Raw genomic sequence first — 14,281 nt, 5'->3', positions numbered from 1 at the left:
TTGCAAGAGACCAAGTATTTTACGCATTATTATATATACAGTCCTACTAATCACACTGGATAAGTGGGCCTAACTAAGTATATAATTTATTCAAACCTTATTTAAAATTTAAAATTTTGTTAAAGGGTAAAGTTGTGGCACCAACTAAATAACGCCTACCTAACATATATAGATTGAGCCAGTAATACATCACACAAATGAATAAAACTTAACTTGAATGATATCCTGTACACAATTAAGCTAGATCTAGGAGTTGCTAACTCAATCAGCTAATCCTGCAAATTTAACTTTGAGTGTTCCTCAAAAAAGAAAATTGTTACTCTGAGATATAAGATTTCTTTTTGGTGAAGTGTATACAAAATAAGATGTATCACAATCACACCATTATCAACTTCCACTTTAATAACATTTTTAATGCTATTTATATATCAAGCGGTACACATAGTTTTGGGATATGGAGACTAGCTATACTTTTTGAAGAGAAGGGACTAAACATGGACTACAATCTTATGCTCATGCCAATCTCATTATATACGCCAATACCGAATAATACACATACATATATACTTGTACATAACTCAAGGCCTCACATCATGCAGTTTACAGCCATATCTGAACCATAAACTAGGCAATATCTGAACCATCGGACTCGCTTTCCCTGTTTCCCCCACTTACCGACCCTATCCTTAATTTGCACACAGGACATGTTCCTTGTTGTCGGAGCCATGGATCAATGCAGTTTGCATGAAACTGGATAAAAAGAAAGAAGTGAATTAGTCATTTATGATTTATACGAGGTAATATAATCACCACCATTTACTGCTTTAGTAAGTACTGTATTAAGTTGTTAACCAGTTAAGTGAAAGGGGGAATAAGTTGCAAACCAAGTTAAGTGGCAGCAATCATGCTTTAATTAAACAAACGATAAGATTTAGGTGCAGCGTATCTAATACTTTTGGTGTTATGTTTCAACTAAAATTAGAGTTTCATCTCAATAATATCTAGAATAAAATTTGGCATTAGGTTACCAATGCAAAACTCAAATTTTAATAGGAAAGCAATATTAAAAACATCTAGAATATTAATCTAAAGATTTGTTCTAAAACAAAATAATAACAAAATGAATCAAGTTTAGTAAACAACATTGGTATGGACAAGATATTGATTGTTACTCCCTCCATTGCAAATTCTCTATCATTTAAGGTAATGAAACATCTTAAGAAATGTATTAATTAAACTAATTACTACCACAAAATAATCTTCTTTGATTGAAATGCCCTTATTAGAAGAGTTAGAATAATTGTGAATTAGTTAGTATACAAATGAGACAAAAATGAGCAATACTGACTGCATTATTCAGGATTTGGCTCCAACGTGGGGTATGCAATTTAGAGGTAAAGTGCAGACTGACAATTGTTGATAGGAAAATCAACTATTGAGATAATGATAATATAATATGCACATAAATTATGAACTAGCCGAAGCCTGACCAGAACAGAAAAACAACAATGAACAATATTGACAGCATTACTCAAGAGATATGAAGAACTATTCCCCCAATATTATTAAAAGAATAGAAATTGGCAGCCCCTGTATGCTTTAGTTCTAATGGATTTGACTAGAATATGATATGACGAGAAAACTAAGAAACTGATAACTCTATATCTGAATATGGTACTGACTAATCATTATCACAAAATAAACCTCATAATTTGAGAGATAAGTACTAATCTCCATTAGTTGAAAATAATTTTAAAAAAAAATGAAGAAAGAAAAAGATAGGCATTCATCAAACCTGATGCAAGCATGGTAAGCTACGAACAAGCTCTCCCCTCTTAACTTGGTCCAAGCATATAGTACATGTCAGCTCATCTTCTGAACCTTTGGCACCTGCCTCTGTTCCTCCAGAGGCTTGTTTAATCTGTTCGAAAATTAAATAAAGAAACTAAAAACCGTTCCCATTCCAGGAATAAGAAAGTAAGGAAGCCATCAAGTGGGGGCAATTTCTCCCCAGATTTTTGTAAAAAAATTTAAAAATAGTCACTTTATTTAATCACACAAAGACACCATTATCATCATGCGTTAAAAGAATCATATATATTTGTTTTCTTCAAAAGCATATCAATGAAGAGGACATCATGATCATATCAGGGCTAATTACCAGATATTTTGCAACTTATATCAGGGGGATTGCCTAAAATACTTATGAGAGGCTGTAATATCATAGACCAACAGTAGTGCATAAAGATAACAACCAAGCGATACATTTACATCATTATTAACACCATAGCTCACATAACCTAGGCTAGTGAGACTAAACAAACCAAAAGCACACACAGATAATGAATATTTACCTCAGCTGCACCTGAAGAGGACGCCAAACCAGCTGAGCCATCTCTGTTAACAGAACAAATTGTATCAACTTATTTATTGTGGCTTACCACTTCTTAACATAAAATGTAGATGCACACAAAGGAGAAAATTAACCCTGTTAACCACTTAACGTGCCTTGAGAACCCCAAAAATATATAAAAAAAAAAGAAACAGACTACTAGATGCATTTTTCTCAATAAGCTTTTATTAGATAGTGTTTCCTGAGCAATGCCATAACAGCGAAGCTTCTTTCTCACAAACAGTCAACTAGTATGCAATGAGTGCCAATCAGCCATTCAAAATCATCGTTCTATTACCCCATTGATTATGTTTCTTGGTCATGAACTTTAATTTACCACAAATTTAGGATGTGAATTAGCAACAATTTTATTTGGTTTTCTTGTTTGAGTCACAACTGCTGGTCTCTGCATATTCAATGGTTTTCTAAAACAAAATACTATGGACTTCAAAATTACCCATCACTAACAACAATTCAGCAGTTAGTGCCTTCTGCCTTCTATAGAACAAGCAGAATAGGGTGGAGTGACCCTCCAAACACTGACCTGCAGGAAAAGAAAAATAGATACAAAAAATGCAAGCATGTGCAGCAAGCCTTTCTTCTGATTCATTATTATAACTATTTTTTTTTATGAAGCCATCACAACTGACAACTCACTTTGGTGGGACTGGAACTTTATAAGTGTGAATAGGCAAGGCATTTATCTCTTCCTCGGTCATTGAACGAGTACTAGAAGCAGTATCAGAATCCAGAGCTCTCAAAGTGTCATAATCTGCCACAAAATAAAGCTATGTAAGCCTTTATTTGCTTTTAGCACCTGTTTTAGGGGTTTTCAACTTAGAAAATATATCAAAATACAATACCTAGCTCATCAAATTCACGGTCAAGAAGTGCAAGCTGAAGTCTAAGTCCCTGCAATCTTCCTCTGGTTGCAATCGCAATAGATGATGGCATGTGAAGACGAAGTTCAGTATGGCCAAGCAACCCAGAGGCTGCTGCAGCATGAGCCCTGGCCTGTGCTTGAAGCTGTTGACAAGTTGCATACATCCTCAGACTTGTAGCCATCACAAAGATAGCCAGTACAACCCAGAGCTGAAATGATATGTGCCAACAACAATAATTTTCTTAATTTAATGCCGATGAGAATTAATATGCAAACTAGTGGCAACATCAAAATAAGCAATTACTTACCAAAAAATGATGTAACATCTGAGGGGAGTTTAATATCATGAATATCAAAATAACTGCCAAATAAGCATGTCAGATACAGATTAAGAATCTGCTCATATGAAGCAGCAAAGCATTAGATACAGTAGTGATTACATTACCTGTGATAAGAAAAGCTAGAGAATTGCCATTAACTGGTCGAGCTGGATGAACCCGCTGATAGGAAGGAGAAAAAGAGCATGAGAATTACAGTCCAATTATGAACACACAAACTGACATTCACACGGACTAAGCATACCATCAAGGTTCTTTCAGGAACATATTCTGAAAAGCCACTTTCAATATCTCCCCTACTCCCTCGGAAGACAAAACTCATGGTTGCAAAGGAGCTCGTTCAACCAACTATTCGCAAAGGCACCACCTGGAAGTATTGTTTGTGCCTTTGATTTATTACACCAATTTACATTAATTTGGATACTAATTATGAAAGAATAAACAAGTACTAATCCATTCAAGAATCAAATAAAGCACATAAACAAAATTCCACACACGAATTTCTGAAGAGTGAAGACTGAATGATTATTCGCAGCAAAAATCATTTTTTATAGATTGGTGATTAAATGCAACAGGTATCAATTTTATTTTTTGAAGATTGGATCATAATTCACATCTCACATTCCCTTACCTCATATTGACTAAAATTTCTACAAAATAAAAATAAATGATTAGTTCCATCAAGGTGCATTGCTTGCAAAACTACAATTTGAAGCTAACCAGATCCACTTTTGAAGATGGCGGGGTAGACAATTTCTTTTCTCTTGTGTAAACAAAAAGTGAACGCTGGGGAGAGTGGTAGAGATTCAGAGCACTGATTTGAGGATCAGTATATGGTATCATGGATTGTACATCATTCCCAGTCCAACATTAAAAAGTGTAGGTATATAAAAAGAGTTAGAAACTCTCTCATCCCATGTATTTTGCAATTTACTATTGGAAATTTCTGAGGAAGTAGGGTGTGTTTTCACATTTTAGTGAATAACATTTTGGTGCAGAATTCAGATGCTCTTGCTAATTTGAGGAACAAGGCACACAAATTCGATCGGCGCGTAAAAACAGGAGATGTGACAAAACAAAATCATCAAAAGTGCAGGGAAAAAATAAGAAGAAGAAAAAAATCAACCCTTGATATCAAGAATGCCTGAAATGTTTATAGAAATAGGGGAAAAAATAACAGCTACGAAACTCACATTTCAATTATTGAGATGAGAGATCATCAAATTATAGAAACTAATTAAAGACTCTACATTTGCATAGAACATAAGGTCTCGGCAGTTCTAGTTTTCCCTGCATCCAAATACATCGTATTCTACAAAAACAAAAATCAGAGTATGAACATACTTACCCAAATCAAATTGTCCACAAATGGAGTTGTAATTGCAGCAAATGTTACAAGTATTTCTACTTTGTTGGTGTGGTGTGGTGTGGTGTGGTGACGGTGGGTTCACTCACTGCTGTGCTGCAATATAAGAATTGGAAATGCTATTTGAAGAAACATTATACTATATACGTTTTATATTAATCTATAGTTTGTTATGATTACTTTTTCTTAATAATTACTAATTGGGGTAGATATATTTTTCATCCATTTTAACGTTTTTTTTTTCATTTCTAAAAAGAAATATTTTAATTGTTATAAAATGTGTTTGATTTATTTTTTCGTTTTTAAAATACTTTAAATAATAAAAAAATATTATCTAAATACTTTAAAACGAAAAATAAAAAAATATATTTTGTAAAGATTGAAATAATTTTTTCTTTTTACATAAAAAAACAAAAAAAAACATTAAATTATAAAAAAAAATTAAACCTTACTAATTTATTATGGTTTTTCCGGGTAGTCCGCAACAAACGTAAATATTTTTTATCAGTTTTGTTTTTTTTTTTACAAATTGGCTTAGTCGTATTGGATTTGTTGGTTTTTTTAAGAAAGATATCATATTATCAATAGAAAAAAGTCATTTTAATTATTAAAAAAGATCTCAAATTGTGAATGAAAAAAAAATCCAACACAATCATATTTAAATAAAATAAGATTATTGTGAGTGATGAAATTCTCCCTCAAAAATTATTCATTTGATGTTATAATTATTTTTATTTTAAGTCTTAGTTTCTATATAAAAAAAATTGTATGTTTTAATTTTTATAGTTTTTGATGGCGTTAAAAATTTTAGAACGGTCTTATATTGTCTAAAAATGGTCTCTAAACTAATAATAGAAATCAAAACTAAATTTTTATAAATGTATGTAGACTAAAATTTACAATTTTTTATATTGAAATTACTTTCTGGTTTGATACACAAAAGGAAATATGTGATTAATTATTGGTAGAAAAAGAAAAAATAAGAGGACTAAACGTAGTACACACAATATAATTATTTTTGGATATGGTAGGTAGGTAGTGAATTCAGGAAAAGTCTGGAGTTTGGGAGATGCCACGTCGACTTGGTAATTATGGAGCCGCTGCGATGCTACTGCCACGCCTTTGTTCGCATGCAGAAAGGTGCAACCCACGCCGACGGAAGCTCACAACCAACACCGACATTGCCATTTGCTACAACTGAAAAGTCCATAATATAACCTATTACTAGTATTTAAAACAAATTAGTTTGGTAAGCTTCACTAGATATTTTTAGGAAAATAAAAAATATTTTTTTTCATAAATTAAAATAAATTTTTCATTAGTAGATATACTCTCATTTTCTAAAGAATTATATGAGAAAGTTTCTATAAATAATAGAAAATTCATTTTATCTTATAAAAAAACTTAATTTTTTTCTCTTTTTATTTTTTCTCTTAAAAGTGCTTTTAAAAAAAATTACGGCCCTACATGCCCTTAATATAAATTTCGTACCGGTAAATTAGTAAATAATTAACGTATTCTTAGTTTTGATTAAGAAGGAATAATTTAGGCAGTTATAACTTTTTAAAAAAATATCTAAAATGTAACTTATTAAAATATTTCTAAAAAAATTAGTGGTTTGCTAACGAATAATCATTTATATTTTTTTAAAAAAGCATTTTAGTAAGACATAATTAAAATTTCTTTAAAATAGATAACTAAAACATTCTTTCCAAAATAATAATAGATACATGTTTGTCTAAAAAAAATAGATACATGTTACACAATATGTGTGTGTTAAAAATACATACTTTTTAATAAATTTGTGCGATCAATTGATAGATACATGTTTGTCTAAAAAAAATAGATACATGTTACACAATATGTGTGTGTTAAAAATACATACTTTTTAATAAATTTGTGCGATCAATTGATATTATACTTTGCACTTGTACTTTTAGATAAATTCTTGTACAGGGTGCCATCAATCAATTTAGTTGGAATTAATTATGTTTTTAATTTTTAATTTTTTTTTTGTGTTTACAATTTTAGTCTCTGAATAAAAAATTGATCAATGTTAGTCTATGATATTTTTATCAAGAAAAATTTCAGTCCTCGTCCACAAATCTTGTTGTTAAGTAGTAATGTGATATATATTTTTTAGCGGTTAACTATTTGACGGTTTAAAAATTATCAAAAAATATTTGATTATCAAATATTAAATAAATTTTGTATTTTGTAAATTGTACACTCCGCTTCACAATAGAGATTTTTCCATAAATTGTTTCCTTAAACTTAATCATGTAAGCGTTTCAACATCGAGCTTTTTACATTGTTCTCTTCTTTTTTTCTCTAACTTTATCTAATTAATAATTATATTTTTTTCAATTGTTTATGTAACCATGGTTGACATCCTCATGAAGCTAGGGTTGTTCTAGAATCTAGATCTCACCCAAATCGATGGCAATCTCTTTAACCGTTGGAGCTTAGACAATAACGTGGTACCAATTTCAGCAAAATAAAATTAATTTCATGTTTAGGGTTCAATACTTATTAACTAAAATACTAAAAAATCTGATGTGGTGGTTGTCGAAGTGGTTGCATTGGCATGAAAGTTCATGTACTACTTCTCATGATGTCGAGATTGTTAGAGCGGCTGCACCTATGGCTCTTCGAGTTGCTCACTAGCAAGTTCTTCGATGGTAGCAAACACTTCCAAATCAAGTCATGCGAGGTGAAATTGTCAAAGGTGCCTCGTTCGTTCTTGTGCAAGGTGAAGGACGATCTTGTGCCTCCTAATCCAACGGTGAAGGTCTTCGCGGTGGCCGCCCCTGAAGCAACTGACTCCATAAGAGGAGAAGACGGAGTTCAACTTGGTGATTAAGGGCATGTTGAACAACGCAATAATCGCAATGATTAAGATGTGCAATGAAGGGGTTTCATTGGAATCTCATTCCTGGAGCCATGCTTAGATCTGGGATATTCTCATGGGAAGTGAATCAAAAGTATGAATCTTAAGAGGCTATTGAAACAATTTATGGGGGATGTTAGCTGCCAAATTATTTAATCTTTGATAGCCAAACATTTGCTAACGATTTTCAAGTTGCCAAAAAATGTAAGCCACATCACTATTTAACAAAGAGATTTGGCGATGAGGACTAAAATCGTTGAGGGATGAAAAGATTGAGACTAAAAAACATAGTTAACCCATTTATAGTTTGTGGATGTGGACAAAATCAATTGTTTTTTTAGAGAAATTTAGGGAAAAGGGATAGATCCCGGTTTAAGACAGAAAAAGTTTATAAGTTAAAAAAAAACACTTATAGAGATACTTATATTTATCTCACTTTAAGGAAACAAATGAGTGATCTAACCTACGGCCTGTCAAATGCAAAATCCTATCCTGCTCTATTCAATCAACATCTTGGAATTGTGGACACAATCAATTAATACTATATATTCATTGTTCAGAAGACTTAATTATAAGGATTAAAATATATTTAAAATCTATTTTAAATTTGCGTAAAATTTTATAAACTTCATTATTTATTTTACAAGAATTTTCAATTCAATAGATGAATTGGCTACTTTTATACTCTATATAAAGTTATAAGTTGTATAGCTATAAAACTTTAACACTTGGTATCAATTGATTTGTCTCGTACATGTGTGTCACCTTCATTCCCATATATAAGAGAGCAATTGTTCTTTTTCAAGATGAAGGTTTGTCATAAGTTTGGTATGATTGTCATACCACATGGATAGATTGGGAAAATGTTTTTCAAATATTGTGGCTATGTAATGCAAAGCATATTCTGATGTTTTAAGTGACTAAATTCTTGTTTCCTTTTTGAGAGAGAGATAAAAGAAAGAATAAAAAGTGGTGAAAATTGCCAAAAAATAATTGTCACTTTTTTGCAAAATTTTCCATTTTCAGTTTATGCTTCAATGTAAGTTTGGATTACTTGGGTTGCTTTTGTTGGTTAAATTTCTAATGAAAAGAAGGATTGGTCATTTAAATGTCAAACTTGAAGTTGTTGCTCTCCTAATCCTCTTGTGTCCTTTTGCTTATACTAAAAAACCAAATTTTGTTTGTAGTACAACCAAGTTACAACCTTATGAGAAGTTGGTTAAATTGTCATTGAAAAATGTCTCACATAATATATATTATGTGTGACATTTTGGTTAAGTTGTCATTGAAAAATATCATTTTAACCTTGACTAAAGTGGAAGAACTAAGAACCTTATGCCAAAGATACTGTTTGGTCTCTTAGTCATCTTAAAACATTTTTCTTAATGCAAATCTTATTGTTAAGCTAACTAATAAATTAAGTTTAACCATGAAATTTAGTCTCTTACCACTAAAGGATTAGGGTTTGAGTGAAATTTATAGTTTGTAGTTGATTGTTGAGTATAAATTATATTGATGCTTTTGATTTATATGATAGTGGAGTTTTATGAAGTTCAACCTCGGCATTTTTATTAATCAATTGATAATCCATTTTTATTGCATTCTAAGTGTTTAACAAAATTTCCCAAAATAAAATCTTTAGTAATTCAATCTTTTAAAATTAATGTTTGAGTTCAGTCAACTTATTTGCTTAGTATCCTTCAATTGAATTATCAGTTTCAATAGTCATAATTAACCAATTGTGTCAAATTTGTCTAATATTAAGGGAGTCTCTTGGAAAACATTCCCAATTACTCATTGAATACTACTGTATTTCGCAATTGATACTCTTGCCAATATAAAAACAATTACAATAATTCAATAAACAATTAAGGTAAGTAACATGTAAACCCAATTATTTAAATTATAATCTAATCATAATAAAGGATAATAATACATTAGCTTATCTTTTTATATATAGATAAATATAAAGTTGGAATTTGAATGACTTTCCAAACGTGAGACACAATGTATGAAACCTATTAAAACTTTGATTTTCATTTAGTGCCTTAAAATTTGTATCACCTTAATTATATTGTTTTTTAAAAAAATTAGGTAAGTCAACTTGTATAACCTATCAACCTTTGATGGGTTGAGTTGGATTAACTGTTTTTTTAACTCGCCAAAAAAGTAAGTCGAGTCAGATTAACTCACTTTTTATCAATATTTGGGGGACCAACCTAAGTGGTCAAGTTGACTCTCTCTCTCTCTCTCTCTTTCTAGCTCCTCTGGGTCAGGAAAAAAAAAATGCCTCATTTTGACAGTTCTGATGGTTCAGAAACGATAGATAAGCAATGAATGAGAAGAAAAAAAATGAGCCCTAAACGACCATCACAGTGACGACACCACGACCACAGTGTGAGGGAAGTGCGATGCCATCGCTGTGGTTGCCTGTAGAAAGGAGTGGCATTGGAAAGAAAGGATAAAACAGGAAAGACAAAAAACAAAAATCCCAGCCATCAATTAAAAAATGAGGAAATCTAATGGTTTAAAAACTCTTACCCGCAGTATGACACATACTTAAGTCCCCCACCTAGCCTTTATTGGCAAACTAACGGGTAGCGAAAACTTCAAACTCAAACAGGACCGGCCAAAATTCAAAATTGCAATACCTATTTGGAAAGAGCTAGAAAGTTTTCGGAGTCAGACAAAGTGTTGGATCGAATGAGAATCTTCTAGCACTATTAATCAGAGTACCAAACTAGACATTTTGGTACAATTGATAAAACAACGCACATAAATCAAATAAAGGAAAACCTTTATGGAATCCACGGCACCGTCAAGGTAAATTCAGAGCTACATGAATTGAGCACAACCATCACAACCAAAAGAGAAAGAATAGATGAGGTGAGAGTAAAAGAATATATGAGAAAAGGTGAAAAAGGAACTCATGAAACTTGGGAATTCATCATGCAACCATTAACCAACAACTAGCTCAATAATAGAATAAAAGTCCTGCACAATGGCACAAATCAATTTGTGAATCAGAGTTCAGATGAATTATGATTACCAAGCCACAGCAATAATTTAGCAGCTGCTGTTCATTCAAATTGCATTTCCTATGCAGTATGCAGCATCCTATTCCCATTCCCAATCAGTTCAAAGGTGGATCACACAGGAAAAAGTGACTTATACTTATCATCATTATCAAGCATATTGGTCAAAACATTATGGTGCTGCAAGTTGAAAGAGGCATCTCAAAAAACATAATCCCGAAAGGATACTCACCAATAAAAGAATAAGACTAACATGAAAGATATAATATAAACAAATCAAATAATTCAGTTCACGGGGAACAAAGCATCATTCTTGTTTCCCAATGCATGCCCGGTCCACTGCTACAGTTACTGGTGCCAACGCACAATGTTTGATCCACAAAGCTAAAAAATAGCACTCTTCCTTCCATTGATGTTGAATCAAACCATATTAAAGATTCCCAGAGAGGGAAAACTAAAAAACTTGCTTCTATAGTTGCTAGTTACATGCTATTTACAGTATGAAATGAATCTCATAACCCAAAGCTGAAAAAAAAGAAAGTATTACTATTCTTTGCAAAATTGCCATCACCATTCACCAATTAATCATCCATAACCCAAGTCCTGCTATGTCTCCGCGAGCTTCTATTGAAGATTGAACTCACGTGACTACGGCTTCTACTTACAGACCCATGTCCAGAAGAAGAGTTTCTAGAACCAATTCTTCCAAAGAATGAAAAGAAATTGCTAATAACTCTACCAAACCCTCGACTTTCCCTAACCCTATTGCTTCTAACAGAACGAGAAATTCTCCTAGGAGCACCACCGTTCGTGTTCAGTCCACCGTCCATCTCCGTGTACACCACCGGGAAATGACTCTCGCCTGTTCTCCGGCCGCCGGAGAATCTCCCCACGGCGAATCCGCCGCCGGGAAGCCTCCAAATCGTTAACCCTATCGTCTCCTCGTCGATCTGGCTGGGAACCCTAGTTTCCAAATCGGAAGGAAGCTCGTGGCGGCACACCGGGCACGAATTCCGCATCGAGAGCCACGGGAGGATGCAATCGGAGTGGTAGATGTGCTTGCACGGTAACTCACGCGCCTCCGCGTGCAGCTCAAACGCTTCTTTGCACACGGCGCAGTGCGCTTCGGTTTCCACGTGCGTTTCTCCGATCTCGACCGTCGGCATGGACTCGATCGCCGCCTTTGACGCCGGCGGATTCTCCGGCCGCCCGAATCCGTTCATCTCGATCTGCGCGAACTGTTCGAGAAGTCTGTCAAAGCCAGAGCCGAGGAGCAACTCCGACATGGTGGGAGGAAGAGGGCGGAGGCCGGTGCCGTCGCCGTCGTCGTAGAAGAGCTCGAACGTGCTGACGCCGTCGTGGTCGGCGGCGGCGGAGTCGTCGCCGGGGCCGCGGAGGACGATAACGGGGTTGAACGGGGAGCGGTTGCCGGAAGCTTCTCTCCTACGGCGGCGGAAGCCCTGTCGCCGGAGCAAAAGAGGATCATCGGGGAAAGGACTTAGTCGATGGCGTGGCGAGGCTTCGGCTCCGGCGCCGGCACGGATCTCTTCGACGAAACCGCTTTGACAGTGGGGGCAGGCGATGGTGCTTTGGACAGAGAGGTGCACGAAACGGGTGCAGCTGTAGCACCAATACGACGCCGTTCCTGGTTGCGTTTCCAAATTCATGTTTCTGACCGAAGAGAGAGAAACAAGGGAGAGAGTGTGTGTGAGAAGGGTAAGAGGGGGGAGCGTGAATTTAAAAGGGAGTGAAGAGAGAGAGAGAGCGTGTGTGAATGTGAACTGCCAAGGAAATGAGGAACGTTTGCGTGTTTGTTTCCCCACGCGTTAAAAACCTAATCGAACATACATGGCAACTTCTCACTTGTTAATTTTTCATTTATTATTTCATTTTCATTATTTCTTGTTCGAATTGGAAAGTAAATAAGATCACACTCACTTTTTTCTAAACACCAATTTTAGATATTGATTTTTTCAGAATAAAAATAAGCTATTGATTTTTTCGCAATAAAGATACAATATTCTTTTTATTATTTATTGTTACCATACAAATAATAATTTTATTCACAAGCATCATCAACGTGACAATTAAGTCAATACAATGACATAATCTTTTAAGTCATTGCAATTAAAAAAAATTGCATTTTTAACTGATATATTATACTTGCATCATGTTTAATTTATCACTTTGGCTAATTTTTCAATATTAGATGAAACTATATATGATGAAAGAACCTAATTATAGATGAGAGAAAATGTGAGAGACACAATTACTGTAATTGGAATTTGATAGAGCAAAGTCAAACAATTACAAAAATTACAAAAAAAGACTCAAAACGTATTTTTTTAAAAAACATATATCAAGAAAACAAAATGTATTTTAAAATTAAAATAGAATTGAGTATAAGTCAAATATTTATCAGAATTAGAGAGAAGAATAGTTTACTAAAAATAGAAAAGATGGGGGGCGTTGTTATTATTGGTGACTTGAGGAGGAAGATTAAGAAAAAAAAGAATGGTTTTGAGTTTTGAATTTGACATTGACTGAGTAATTAATTAATTAATTGGATTGAGGGCGTAAGGGGTGATGTGTGACGAGGGCGTGACCAAACGATCCCCCAAGCAAGGGCAAGAGGAGGAAGCCATACGAGTGTTGACCGTTGACCGCCAGAGAAGAAGAGAACGCCGATTTTGATTTGAACGTGAATTTTCGTTTAAAAATGTTTATAGGAAATGCTGCTGTTACTGTTGTGTTGGCGTCACCGGCGATGATAAATAAGATTAGGTTGTGTGTGTGGTATGGTTCTTCAATCCTTCATCGCCATTCTCATCTCATCTCATGTGGTGTCTACACTTTTTCCGTTTCACAACTGTGTTCTGTTCTTGACCATTTAGGCCCCACTCAAAATTCCATTTTCCTTGTTCCCCACTTCCACGCTCCCTTTTCTTTTTCTTTTTTCTAATTTCTTCCTTCTTCTTACTACTTCACTTTTTTTTTTTTCATTTCATTTATGTCCCCTACCAATCAGTCTCTTACACCTTATACTCTTCCTTTCCCATACTATATGATAGTGTAATGTGTCACATACACACACACACATATATATATATATATATATATATATATATATATATATATATATATTATAAAAATTTAAATTGTTTCATATAAAATATTGCTAACTAATCTGTTTATTATATTTTGTTCTTAAACAATAAATATATATTAATATTATTATAACTTAAATCACATATTTTTTTATAAAAACATTTAGACTAATTAATGTGATTAACGGATTGTAATTTATAAGAATTATTTTCAAAAAATAGTTTCAGTGATTAATATGTTATGTTATACTCTTTCAGACACTATAATAG

The 14,281-nt window shown here is 33.5% G+C and overlaps 2 protein-coding genes across 4 annotated transcripts; both read right to left on the bottom strand.

Moving 5' to 3' along the window:
* Positions 1–300: 300 nt before the first annotated feature.
* LOC100805406 (E3 ubiquitin-protein ligase SDIR1-like) lies at positions 301–5,113 on the bottom strand. Of its 3 annotated transcripts, none has more exon segments than NM_001252856.2 (9): positions 301–750; positions 1,796–1,921; positions 2,355–2,397; positions 3,050–3,164; positions 3,256–3,484; positions 3,584–3,636; positions 3,721–3,775; positions 3,858–3,999; positions 4,962–5,077. In NM_001252856.2, coding segments are annotated over 8 exon segments (825 nt in total). In that variant the 5' UTR covers positions 3,936–3,999; positions 4,962–5,077; the 3' UTR covers positions 301–624.
* Positions 5,114–11,274: 6,161 nt separating this feature from the next.
* Positions 11,275–12,700, bottom strand: LOC100804867 (E3 ubiquitin-protein ligase RDUF2). Its single transcript, XM_003537934.5, has one exon. The coding sequence runs from the start codon at positions 12,569–12,571 to the stop codon at positions 11,486–11,488; it is 1,086 nt and encodes a 361-aa protein (XP_003537982.1). The 5' UTR covers positions 12,572–12,700; the 3' UTR covers positions 11,275–11,485.
* Positions 12,701–14,281: the final 1,581 nt, after the last annotated feature.

This window comes from Glycine max, chromosome 11, assembly GCF_000004515.6.
Source record: "Glycine max cultivar Williams 82 chromosome 11, Glycine_max_v4.0, whole genome shotgun sequence".
Lineage (NCBI taxonomy): Eukaryota > Viridiplantae > Streptophyta > Magnoliopsida > Fabales > Fabaceae > Glycine > Glycine max.
The sequence above is the reverse complement of the archived record's forward strand: the minus strand, read 5'-3'. Positions and strand labels throughout refer to the sequence as shown.